Source organism: Aotus nancymaae, unplaced genomic scaffold (genome assembly GCF_030222135.1).
Source record: "Aotus nancymaae isolate 86718 unplaced genomic scaffold, 86718_ANA_hifiasm-v0.15.2.pri h1tg000015l_1, whole genome shotgun sequence".
Lineage (NCBI taxonomy): Eukaryota > Metazoa > Chordata > Mammalia > Primates > Aotidae > Aotus > Aotus nancymaae.
Window position 1 is genome coordinate 8,956,320 of NW_026988427.1, and position 12,073 is coordinate 8,968,392.

The 12,073-nt window shown below is 53.8% G+C and overlaps 1 protein-coding gene across 1 annotated transcript in view; it reads right to left on the reverse strand.

Moving 5' to 3' along the window:
* Positions 1 to 301: 301 nt before the first annotated feature.
* The window catches only part of COL23A1 (collagen type XXIII alpha 1 chain), a 334,850-nt gene continuing 323,078 nt past the window's right edge, over positions 302 to 12,073 (reverse strand). The window contains exons 24-30 of the mRNA XM_064376526.1: positions 11,531 to 11,593; positions 11,394 to 11,447; positions 11,074 to 11,100; positions 8,525 to 8,578; positions 8,228 to 8,314; positions 5,756 to 5,794; positions 302 to 5,302 (exon numbers count right to left, since the gene is read on the reverse strand). Coding sequence (XP_064232596.1) covers positions 5,210 to 5,302; positions 5,756 to 5,794; positions 8,228 to 8,314; positions 8,525 to 8,578; positions 11,074 to 11,100; positions 11,394 to 11,447; positions 11,531 to 11,593 — 417 coding nt within the window. The 3' untranslated portion in view covers positions 302 to 5,209. The remainder of the gene's footprint in view (positions 5,303 to 5,755; positions 5,795 to 8,227; positions 8,315 to 8,524; positions 8,579 to 11,073; positions 11,101 to 11,393; positions 11,448 to 11,530; positions 11,594 to 12,073) is intronic.

The following is a 12,073-nucleotide window of genomic DNA, read 5'->3' on the forward strand; positions in this document are numbered from 1 at the left end:
AGGCTGGACTCCAACTGAGGTCTTTTTGACTCCCAGCCCAGGGAGTGAGAAGAAAAGGCCTCGCAGGGGGCTGGGATATGAGAAAAGCCCCCTCCTGGGGTGGGGCACTGGGGCTTTCTGCCTTGAAGAGCCCTAGAACACGGGCCTGGGACTGCAGCCGTTGCGGGCTGGGGCAGGGGAAGTCCTTTTCTGTCCACCTCTTCATGATTCCCAGGCATCTGCTTCACTCCCTCATTTCTGATTTCTTCTGTTCCCAGTACAGTTGTAAGATGCTTAAGGCATTTATTAAAGAACATTTGGAGTTGTTTTTTTTTTTTAATTGTGGTAAAATATACGTAACAAAGTTTACCATTTTAACCATTTTTAAGAATACAATTCAGTGGCAAAAGTACATTCACATAGTTGTGCAACCATCACCACCATCCATGCAACAGGACTTTTTTATGTTCCCTAACAGAATGGAGTTTCTTATTTTTAACTGTAAAGCTGAATTTAATATTTTACATGATTTTTGGAAAAAAATTATTCCCAAATTAACTGAAAGGTTAACTGCTTGTGGCCTGTATGTCTTTTTTTTCTTTTTTAAGACAGGGTCTCATTCTGTTGCTCAGGCTGGAGTGCAGTGGCATGATCATAGCTCATTGCAGCCTCTACCTCCCTGGGCTCATGTGATCCTCCCATCTCAGCCTCCCAAGTACCTGCTACTACAGGTGCATGCCACCATGCCCACCCTATACTTCGTTTCTAAGGATCAAGTCCTCACAGACCCTGTGTGTGTGAGAGAGTGGGATCGTGGTCACCATTTTCTTAGTGGATTGGTGTCTCCTCACTAGTAGAGAGACCTATGATACTTCCATGCCCTGCAGTTCCGGCTTTGTGTGTGTGTGTGTGTTTGTGTGTGTGTGTCCTATTTGAGGCCCACTTTTCAGCCCTGTCTTGCAGCTCAAACTCCAGCCACAACTGTGGCCCCATGGCAGCTCAGAGGAGTCAGATTGGCTCAGGGGCTTTTCCTGCTTTGAGGCAGAGGGTGAGAAGGCTGTAGCTGGGCCCAGCTAACATTTCACCTGCTCCTTGGTCAAGAGGTGATATAGGCTGGGTGCAGTGGCTTATGCCTGTAATCCCAGCACTTTGAGAGACCAAGGTGGGCGGACCACCTGAGATCAGGAGTTCGAGACCAGCTTGGCCAACATGGTGAAACCCCGTCTCTACTAAAACTATAAAAAAATTAGCCAGGCGTGGTGGCAGGCGCCTGTAATTCCAGCTGCTCTGGAGGCTGAGGAAAGAGAATCACTTGAACATGGGAGTCAGAGATTGCAATGAGCCGAGATCGCGCCACTGCACTCCAGTCTGAGCGACAGAGTGGGATTCTGTCGCAAAAAAAAAAGGTAATATAGTTGAGGTCAGACCAGGCTGAGTCATTTCCTGGGCCAGGAGTATCTTATAGCATGGCCAGGGACAACACCAGGAAGCCTCACCTTCTTCCTGCTCAGAAAAGTCCACTTCTTGTCTCTAGTCCTGTGCTAAGCACTCCTCTGTCTTTTATCTCATGCCTGGCCTTCGAGGCACCTTTGGAGACCAAGATGGTAGGAGATGGAAGTGGCTGAGCCAGGATTTGAACCCAGGGCATGGTGTTTCTGAACAGGGATAGCACTGGGATTCTTGTTGAGATGATTTGTCATTGGGTAGGACTGGCATATGCATTTTAGGTGTTCACTATCCCTGGGCCTACCCTCTGAATGCCAGGGTGTCCCCAAATCATTGTGATAACCAAGAGCATCCCCTGTATTTTTAGTGGTCTCCTAGGGACCAGGAGGAAAGAGACCTGGGTGAGTCCACTTCAGATTCATCTATAAAAAGGGATAGTTATCCTTGTGGCTAGTTTAGCTGTCATGGCTCGCAGCAGGGATCAGTAAATATACTTCTCTCTTTTCCAGAAAGGGGTATTTTGTGGCTGCACTGTCTTTCTTGGCAGGAGACCTGAGGCCCCCCAGTCCTTGAGACTCAGCTCTGAAGCAGGATGCTCCCCAGTGTCTCAGCTGGAACCTCGAACAAATCATTGACTCCTCTGCTGTCTCTGTGCTCAACCCTGGGTGCTTTGAGGACTCAGCAGACTCTAAATTTTGAAGCTTGCAGTTGACAAGTTTGCAGCCATTAGGATACAAGGTATGACACCGCAAGGGGGCAGCAGTGGGCCGATAACGCCCCGTCCTGCCCAAAGAAGCAGGAGAGACCCCCTCAGAAAACTGGGGAAGAGCGGGGAACACATGGCTTCTACCCCCAGGAGGATCTACCTGCCAACCACCCAGCATCATGGAACTGCCTATCAGATTCCATGCTTTGCCAGACAAGTTTTGGAAAGACAAAGTAGAAGACGACCCAAGAGCCTAGATGCTGTCCCAAGCCTGCCACTATGTCCTGGCTCTGCATCCCTGGGCAGGTGACTACCCTCTCTGAGCCTCAGTTTTCCCCTATGTAAAATGGAAATAGTGACACCTATCACACAAGCCCTGGGCTTTGCAGGGCTGGTGAGGGGATCAAGTGGGGTTCCTGGATGGAGGGAGGAGGGAACTGTGAAGTGTAGCGTGCAGCAGATTGTGAGGTTATGCTGGAACTCCAGAGGAGGTGTGGACACCCAGTGACTTCCATCAGTCATCACAGAAGAGAAACACCACAGTGGCGTTTCCTACTACTGGCTTCCCTGTTGACCCAGACAACTGGCTGAGTGATGTGGCCTGCCACTTACTGCCAGTTTCCTAGGGAAACAGAGAAGGGGACTGGACATATCCCTCCTCCTTAGCCAGTGCATGGCTGAGCCTCTTCTGCTTAGCAAGGAGGCCATGTCACAGAGGTCTGAGGGAGACCATCCATACTGTGGCCCTCCTTAGACCTCAGTCCTTGGAGACTCAGACACCATCAGTGTAATGCACCACCACCATCAGAGACACCATCACTGCAGGCCCATCTTGTCTAGGCCACCCTGGATGTGCTTGGTTTTGTCATCTGTAAGAGGGTCCCTCTCTTAGGGCTGTAATAGGGACCAGCTGTGATGAGAGAAGTGGGAACACTTTGCAGGACTGTGGCCCTTGCTCGGTCTTGGAGTCAGGAGGAGGGAGGAAAATCAGAATTGAGGGTGCTTCTGGGTAAGGGACTCGCCCTACATTCTTCGCATACTCTGTGCACTGGATCCTCAGGGAACCACAATCCGAGTGGTAAATAGTGCCCTCTCATTTCACAGTTGAGGTGGGAGTTTGCATTTTTTCAGACGGCTGCAACAAGATTTATGATTCCACATTTTCTCCTTGAAATATGATGTTGACACTTTCCCATGGAGAGGTGGGGTCTATCTCTCCTCCTTCCACTCTTTCAGAAAGTGACATCACATGACTTCTGAGACTTGGCTGACCACCTGGCTGACCTGGGACAGTCACTTTTGGAATCCAGCCACCATGTGGGAGGGAGCCTGGGTCAAGTGGAGAGGCCACAAATAGGTATTTGCCATTTGAAGTCCTGGCTATAGGACCAGTAGCAACCACCATGCAGGAGAGTTTGAGTGAGAAGCACCCACACTGAGCCCAGTAACCCTAGACCATACAAGAGAAATAGAAATTATTATTTTTTTTAAGAGAGGAATTTCTCTGTGTTGCTCAGGCTGATCTTGAACTTCTGGGCTCAAGTGGTCCTCCTGCTTCAGCCTGCCCAGCAGTTAGGACCACAGGGATGCATCACCATGCCCTACTAATGTTTTTTAATTCTTTAGTTTTGGTAGAGATGGAGTCTTCCTATGCTGCCAGCCTGGTCTCAAACTCCTGGGCTCAAGTGATCCTCTCATCTTGCCTTCCCAAAGTACTGGGATTACAAGCACAAGCCACTGTGTCTGGCCAAAATGACCATTGTTTTAAGGCAACAAGTTTTGGAGAGATTTGTTATGCAGCAGTCTGGTGACTGCAATAGAGGAGCACACAGGGGCTCAGTTTGACAGTTAGAGACTCGCCAGAGGACTCAGTTGGTGTGTAGCAGGACCAGGCTGTGAATCTGTGTCTTCTGAACTCCAAATCCCATCTTCGTCCTGACCCTGAACTTCCTTCTCTGTTTCTGGGATGGCTCTGACTCAGGGAGAGTCCCCTTTTCCTTCCCCACCCAGCAGTGGCCAGGATGAAACCGCAGCCAGAGGTGCCCCGGGGGTAGTCCGCAAGGACAGGCTCACCCAGACACGCACTTGTGGTTTATTACACACAGTGATCTCCGTCTACATGGAAATGGAAGGCGAGCAGCCAGGATGGAGCTGGTTGCTGGGAACGCTTGCTGGAAGCGAAAAAGCCTCTTGTCAGAGCGTGGGTGGGTCTGGTGGCAGGCCCCCTGCTCAGGCCAGCTGGGAACCAGCCCTGAGGTTTGCTTTGCCTGCACAGCCCACGTAGTCATTTTTGGCCACAGTTCTGGGTAGGAGACTTGGGATCAGTGAGACTCAGACTCTGAGTGGGAGGACTGCCTCCTTGAGCTGGGCCATGTCCCATCTTGTCCCTCTCTGGGTGATATGAAAACAGAGACAGGAAGTAGCAGTCAGTCCCGCCTGGGCCCCTCCATTCCCGACACTCAGCTAGCTCCCTGGAGCGGGTCCACATCACAGCTATCACAGAGCTTGGCCACTACTCCTGGCCAGAGGACATATATTCTCATGGCAGGCTGGCCTCCTGGGGCCTACCAAATGTGGTGGCAGCTAGACTTTCTCGGGGGATTTCCACTCACTGCTCTGTGGGTTCAGCTGCAAGTTCCAGGTGAGTCTTGTCCAGGTGCCAAGTCTTGTCCAACTGTAGAGGCAGCTGGTTGTGGCCGAGTTTGGAGGCTGGTGAGGCCGGCAGCGGCAGCAGCAGCTGCTGTTCCAGCCCTGGGACTTGACTTCTTGGATAGGGTGCGTCCTGGGGAATCCAGGGTTTTGGGGGCAGGTTCTTGCAGGGCAGTACCACAGCTGAGAATCTCTCTGCGAAGGCCCAACCTAGCATCTTTCCAGCCGCGCCCTAGCCAGGTGCTTCTGCCTTAGTCTCCTTCCTGGGAAAGCCCAGGCCCGAGGGTGCCCCTCAGGTTACACATCTCCGTGGTCTGGCCTGTCCACTTTCCTGCAGCTTCACATGCTGAAGGCTCTGGGGCTGGGTGGGCATAGTCTCAAATGTTAAAATGCCACAGGTAGTGCATTCCATGAGAAAAGATCAATATATTACTGTTTTGTTTTTACAAAAATTAAAAATGTCCACATGGATCTGTACGGGTGTGAGCTGGGCCTGAGGGTCACTGGAAAAGGAGGAAGAGACTGAAGGTGATCAGGAGCTGAGAGGCCCGCCCCCATCCAGGCCACCCTATTCCGGCATCCCCTTTCCTGCTTATTTCCTCAGGAACGGCTGCGGACCCCTTCTCTTTGCCCTCGCCTCCCCGACTCCCTCTCAGTTGGCCAGTTTGGACAATATCCCAGGAGGCACTGATGGCTTTACCCTGCCTTGGGCAAGTGTCATTTGAGTCCATGTGACCAACAGGGTGGGTTATACACCATCACGCAGGACTATAGTCCCACGCCTCAGCTGCAAAGCTGGGAGAGTCAAAACCAGGGTTATGATGGGAAACCTGGCTAGGTGAGCTGTAGACACCCAGAGGTTTGAGTGACAGCACCCAGGCTCCGAGGTCCTCCCCATCCCCCCGCCCTCCCCTGCCTCCCCCGCCTCCCCCGCCTCCCCTGAGCCTGCCCTGGAGGCTCTTCCCTGCAAGGTACCTTATGCCAGCAGCCAGGCACAGGCAGCCCGTCGGGGCCCTAGAAAAGAAGAAAGTTTCAGTGATGGGGATGGGGCCTGGGGAGCTCCTCTATACCCCACATACCCTCCCTGGTCTGTAGGGAGGTGCAGGCCAGGGAGCTGCCATGTGAGGCTGCTGGGGGCCCACTGAGGCAGGGCCACAATGCCCCCTCTGTCCAGCCAGGTAGTGGGGTCATGGAGACATGATGGCCTCTCACTGAGCTTGTCCTGAGTGTGTTCCCTCTGTGTTTTGTGGAGACCACTGTGCAGTGGGCAGAAGCAGAAGGGATGGGCATTGTACCAGGCACACAAGGGCTGGCCTGGGTCCTGCCGAGAGCTGTGTGGCTTCCTGCCTGATGTGACAGTGACTCTGGCTGCTCATCCTGGGGCCTGTGAACTTTCGACCTTGGACAGGAATGTCTTCTGGAGGGTTTTGAGGACGGCCCAGGAGTTGGCATCCTGCTCCAGCCTGTATTGGCCCTGGACAGGGCAGGCTCAGGTTGTTGGGGGTTGGGGCTGAGCGTGGGGCTGGGGCTGTCTAGCGGCACCTGTGGTGCCTACTCAGCAGCCAGACATAAGCAGGGTCTGGGTTTCCTCAGGCAGCCTGGAGGGTGGGGAAACTGGAGAGGAACAAAGACTGACTCATCAGCTTGGCACCCCTGGGGGCGCTAGGGCACAAAACATGTCATTCTGTTCCAAAGCGCTGGCACAGGCTTCACTGGGCATCCCCTGGAACATTCCCATGAGTACACCAGGGGACCAGGCTAGGGACCAAAGGGAAGGTAGGGAGGAGGGCAGAATGGAAAGGAAGGCGGAAGCAAGGAAGGCCGGGGCAGAGCCCAGGGCCCCGGCTGCCCAGAAGGCCCACACAGCACACGGCACACAGCACACAGCAGGCCAGACTGCCTACCGCAGGGCATGGCCCACTGCCCCTCAAAGGGCCCCGCCAGCCTGGCGCCCCTCTCCGGCCTCCGCAGGTGGGATTCTCCTGTTTCAAAGGAGACAAGGGCTTACTGACTTGGAGGGGAGTCCTGGGCCACCGTCTGGAGCTGTGGGGCTGAGTCACCCTGCCCCTGCTGTCCCTGCCCTTTCTGTGCTCTGACCACTTCACTCTGTAAGTCCTTTTCTCACTGACTTCTCAAAACCGTCTGGGGGGAGGGGTACCCCCCACTGCAGGATGGGGACACTGAGGAACAGAGGCCAAGGTCTGGGAGGGGGTCTCTAGCTCTGATGCCACTGGAGGTTGAGGCTGGCCTGCATCCCCAAGGAAGGCCCCCACCCTATTCCCATGGCTGGAGTAGCCAGGTATGAATATCTGCCCAGTTTTAGTATGGAAACCCAGCTGTTTTGTTTTTCCTATCTTTTCTGAGCTCCACTGAAAGAGTGTGACATGTAAACCCTCCCTGCTTTCTACAAAAAGGAAACTAGGCAGGCCATGGTAGCTCACACCTGTCATCCCAGCACTTTGGGAGGCCAAGGTGGGATAATCACTTGAGCCCAGGAGTTCAAGACGAGCCTGGGCAACATTGCAAGACCCCATCTCTACAAAAACTAAAAACTAGCAGGGTGTGGTAGTGCATTCCTGTAGTTTTGGCTACTGGGGAGGTTGAGGCAGGAGGATCACTTGAGCCTGGGAGATCGAGGCTGCAGTGAGCCATGATTGCACCACTGTACTCCAGCCTGGGCAACAGAGTAAGAGTCTGTCTTTAAAAAGAAATAAAAGGAGTTGACTTTTGAATTGTAGTTGTTTCACGCACTGGGTATCGGGGCTGGTGGGCTACCAAGGGCCACTGAGAGGGCAGGGAAGGAGGTAAAGAAAGGGTATGGGGGCAGGCAGAGGGGATGTGGGGAAGAGGGAGGTGCTGCCCCTGCCCAGAGAGACTCTTCTGGGAAGGAGGAAGGTGGGGGGGCAGCCAGCCAGAGAGGTCAGAGTGGTCCCACCCTCTATGCTGGGGAAGCTGTTTCAGCCCAGCTTGACTTCCAGCCCAGCAGGAGTCAGACCCTGACTGTGGCCCCAGGTGGCCAGGGCGATGGGGCTGGACACTCACTGCCCCGCCCCAGCAGCGTGCCCGTGCTGACTTTGCTTCCCTCTCCAGGGCCCAGCCCCCTCCCAGGGCACTGCTGATGGTACTGATGACTCCAGGTAAAGCCCTTCGGCTCACGGTCTGGCCCCTGTCGACCTCCACCCCAAGTGGGTTTGACTCAAGCCAAGCCTGTCTTGGGGCTGAGCAATGAGGGGCCAGGCCTCCATCTCTACAGAGGGGCTGGGTTCCCCGAGCCATGCCCACGGTTGGGGGCGGTCAGCAGCAGTGTTCCTGACAGTGAGGAAGGCTGGTACGTGACCAGTGGGGCCTCTGGGACTTGCAGCTGAGCTCTGAGGACAGGGAAGATGGTGGTCTGACCCTGGCTGGAGGCCAAAGAGACCTGGGGTGGGGCCCTCCTCCAACACCTACCACAGGACACGGCTGGTCCAAGCCTGGCGGTCCTGGCTCGCCTTTCTGGCCCTTCACTCCTTTCCGGCCGGGGACTCCTCGCTCTCCCTGTGCAGGAAGGAAAATGGTGGTATTGGCCACAGCTGCCAGGCTCAGGCACTTCCAACACCTCTCCGAGAGAGCACCTGGGGCCAGCCTCCCCCTGCCTCCCGTCCACCTGCCTGGCCGGCTTCTCTCTGCCTGATTCCCCTAGGCTTCCATTCTACCTGCCTCCTTCCCCGTTTCCTCCTGCCCTAGCTTCCGTCCAGCTGTACTTACCTTCTCTCCACGTTCACTCCGGTCACCTTTCTCTCCTCGAGGTCCAGGGAAACCCTGACAAAAGGATTAGAGGCTAAATCCAAAAATGAGGCCGGAGGTTTGCCCCTCTGTTATCTGCTCATCTCCGTTCCTCTCCCATCCACATGCCCACTTCCCACCCACCTCCCCGTGCATGTTCGTGGCACACGCTGGCCCGGCCCCAGCTGTAGGTGATACACTGCCAGGTACAAGGCTGATGTAGGAAGAGCATGTATTTAGGATGCCAGCTGGGCTTGCTCCAAAGTAGTCCCTGGACACCAACAGTCAGGCAGAGCTGCTGGCAAGGGGTCTCTCACATCACAGATGCGGCTGGCACTGGTCTAGGCTTGGCTGGGGACAGAGGCCCCAGAAACCATGGAAGTTATGTCACTGTCTTTGATGGAATGAGAAATGGTGGCCTCTGTCCTGTGCTCTTGTCTCAGCTTCCTGTACACCCATCTGTCCATCCATCTATCTGTCCGTCCATCCATCCAATGTGGCTAAACATCTATTAGGAGCTGGACTGGCTGAACACTGGGGACAGAGAATTGGATTTGTTATGGCCGGGCATGGTGGCTCACACCTGTAATCCCAGCACTTTGGGAGACCAAGGCAGATCACTCGAGGTCAGGAGTTCAAGACCAGCCTGGCCAATATGGTGAAACCCTGGCTCTACTAAAAGTATAGAAATTAGCCAGGCATGGTGGCTGGCACCTATAATCCCAGCTACTCAGGAGGCTGAGGCAGGAGTATCGTCTGAACCTGAGAGGTGGAGGTTGCAGTGAGCTGAGATTGCGCCACTGCCTCTGGCCTAGGGGACAGAGCAAGACTCCATCTCAAAAAACAAAGAAACAAACAAAAGTTAAAAAATAAAAAAAGAGAATTGGATTGGACATGTTTTCTTGTTCATGTGTAATGGGGAAGCAACAGAGTGCTGATGACAATCAATGCTCAGTGACAGGGGTGTGAGATGGTGAGGTAGGGTTTCGGGGGGAAGGGCTGTTCTATTCCAGGTGGGGGTCAGAGGGAGCTTCTGAGCACAGTCCCCATTACAGCTGAGCCTGGTGGAGTTGAGGAGGGGCTTGGGGGTTGCCAGGTAGAGCAGGTGGGCATGGTTTTGAGACGCTACCCTGAGCACCAGGCCTCCTAGAATGCAGCTGTGACCACATTCATGGTGGCATGGCGTCTCTTTAGCTCCACCCCCAACTGGCCCCAGAACCCGCAGTGGGTTCAGCATTGTCCTCTCCCTTCCCATCGATGGAAGCCAGCCCTCCCAGTCAGAAACCAGGCTACAGCTCTTCCTTTCCCTTGTCCACAGCTGCTTTCCCAGGTAATGTTCTCTTTTTAAAGTCTAGGGTGGACACCAGAGTCCTTGCAGCCCTGCATCTGTCCTATGTCCCTCAAAATAGCTACCTGCTCTTCCCGAGAACAACCTCCCTTCTCACAACCCATTGATTCCACCCCAGTCCGTGATCTGACTCATCAGGGCACTGCATTCCTGTGGTCAAGTGACGGTTCAGCGTTAACCTAACTGGGACCAGTGAGAGCCCATGAGACTTCCTGTAGAACACTGGAGAGAGGTAAATTTTCTTTCTTCTTGGTTTGGGCCTGGGAGGATGCTGGTCTGGAGCTGCTGGCTTTACCTCACCACCACGTGGAACTTGATTTCCACAGGGAAAGCAGACAAAAGAGGGTGAAAGGCTGAGTTGTGTCGACACAGTTGAGCCCTGGATCCACGTGTTGAACCGCCAGACTTTTCAGTTGTGAGTCATTTTAAGCCAGTTTAAACTGTTTTCTATGTATGCTACCAGAACAGACTTGATATAATCAACCTGGGCTAATACTTCCCTTCCTCTTCTTCTCAAGTTACTGCTCTAGCTAAAGCCTTATTATCTCTCACCAGGATATTGCAACAGGCTCTTCACTCCTCTCTTCACTTCCTCGCTGCAACGCATCATCCATCCATCCATCCACTTATCATTCAACATCTATCCATCCATTATCTACCCAAACATCCATCCATAATGGATACGGATGGATTGATTGATGGATGCATGGATGGAGGATTGAATGGATACATCCTCCATCCATCATCTGTCTTTCTTCCATTATCCATCCAACCACATATCCATCACCTATTTATCATCCAGCCACCCATCATCCATTTATCTATCATCCACTCATCCATCATCTATCCATCTATTTATCCATCCATCCATCCTGCATGCATTATGCATCTATCAATCCATCAATGCATCCTCCATTGTCCATCATCCTCCATCCATCATCCATCTACCAATGTATCCATCCATTATCCATCCATCAACAATCCATTCATCTATCCATAAAAACACCTACTCTGGGCTGTGCACTGGATTTGCCAATGAGGACACAGGGGGAACCAGCCAGTTGCAGTCCCAGCCCTGGGGAAGGGGGGTCACACTTGAGTAGCCAGATCAGGTTACTACATGAGGGCAGAAGATACACACAAGAGGGACCCAATTACTCAAAGCAAATGATGAGTCACTTACATCTAGTCCTGGCTCCCCGGGTCTGCCCTGAGAAGAGACACAGAGTGGGTGAGAGGGGTTAGGAAGGGGTGCTGGGAGCACAGCTGCTGGAAAGTCCAGCCCTGTGGATGCCAGGTCTGGCCACAGAGAGGGGGGCAAGGAGACCCACCAACCGTGCAGGCATAGATAGAGGCCAGGATAGACGTGGCATCCACAGAGTGTAAACTCTGGCCCTGTGAAGTGCAGGGACCCAGTGAGGTACAGGTTTGGGCACCCAGGGCCGAGCGACACCATGAACATGTGGCCATAGTTGGAGAGGGAGTTCTGAATAAGGCAGTTACCTTCTCTCCTTTGGTTCCTGGCAGCCCAATAAGGCCTGGTGGGCCAACTGGCCCCTGGATAGAAAAGGAATGAGTCAAGAGGCATGCTGCTTACAGGAATTAACACCTTTGGGACAAACAAGGTTCGTGACACTCACAGGCAGGCCGCTGGGGCCTCTCTCACCCGACGCGCCCTTCTCTCCCTTTGCTCCATCCAAGCCCTGGAGGCAAAGGAGGGAAATCAGTCAGGGGGAAGGGGTCAGACAGTAGGACAGGCAAGCTTGGAGACTGCATGGGAGCTGGGGTGTGGGCAGAGGAACAAATCCAGGCTCCGCCAGGCCTGACCCTGGCTTACTCCCCGGTGAGGGTTATCAGGAAGAGCTCTGGCCATGCATGGAAGGTGATTATGGTCACACCCATTCCACAGATGAGGAAAGCAGGTGCAGAGATGGGCCCGGCTGGGCCCAGCCACACAGCGGAAGGCAGCAGAGCTGGGTCCCCATCAGGTCTCTGCGGCAAGCCTTGGACCCTGTCCCTGACAGCAGCCACCTCTTTGAAACATGAACTGAGGAGGCCTTAAGAGAAAACAGAACCAGAAGCAGTGTATCTGGTGGGGCCGCATGCTCAGGCCTGGGATTCCATGACTCTGAATCCCACATCTGGCCTCTGAGCTGGGGAAGCAGAGATGTGCTCACCCCGGG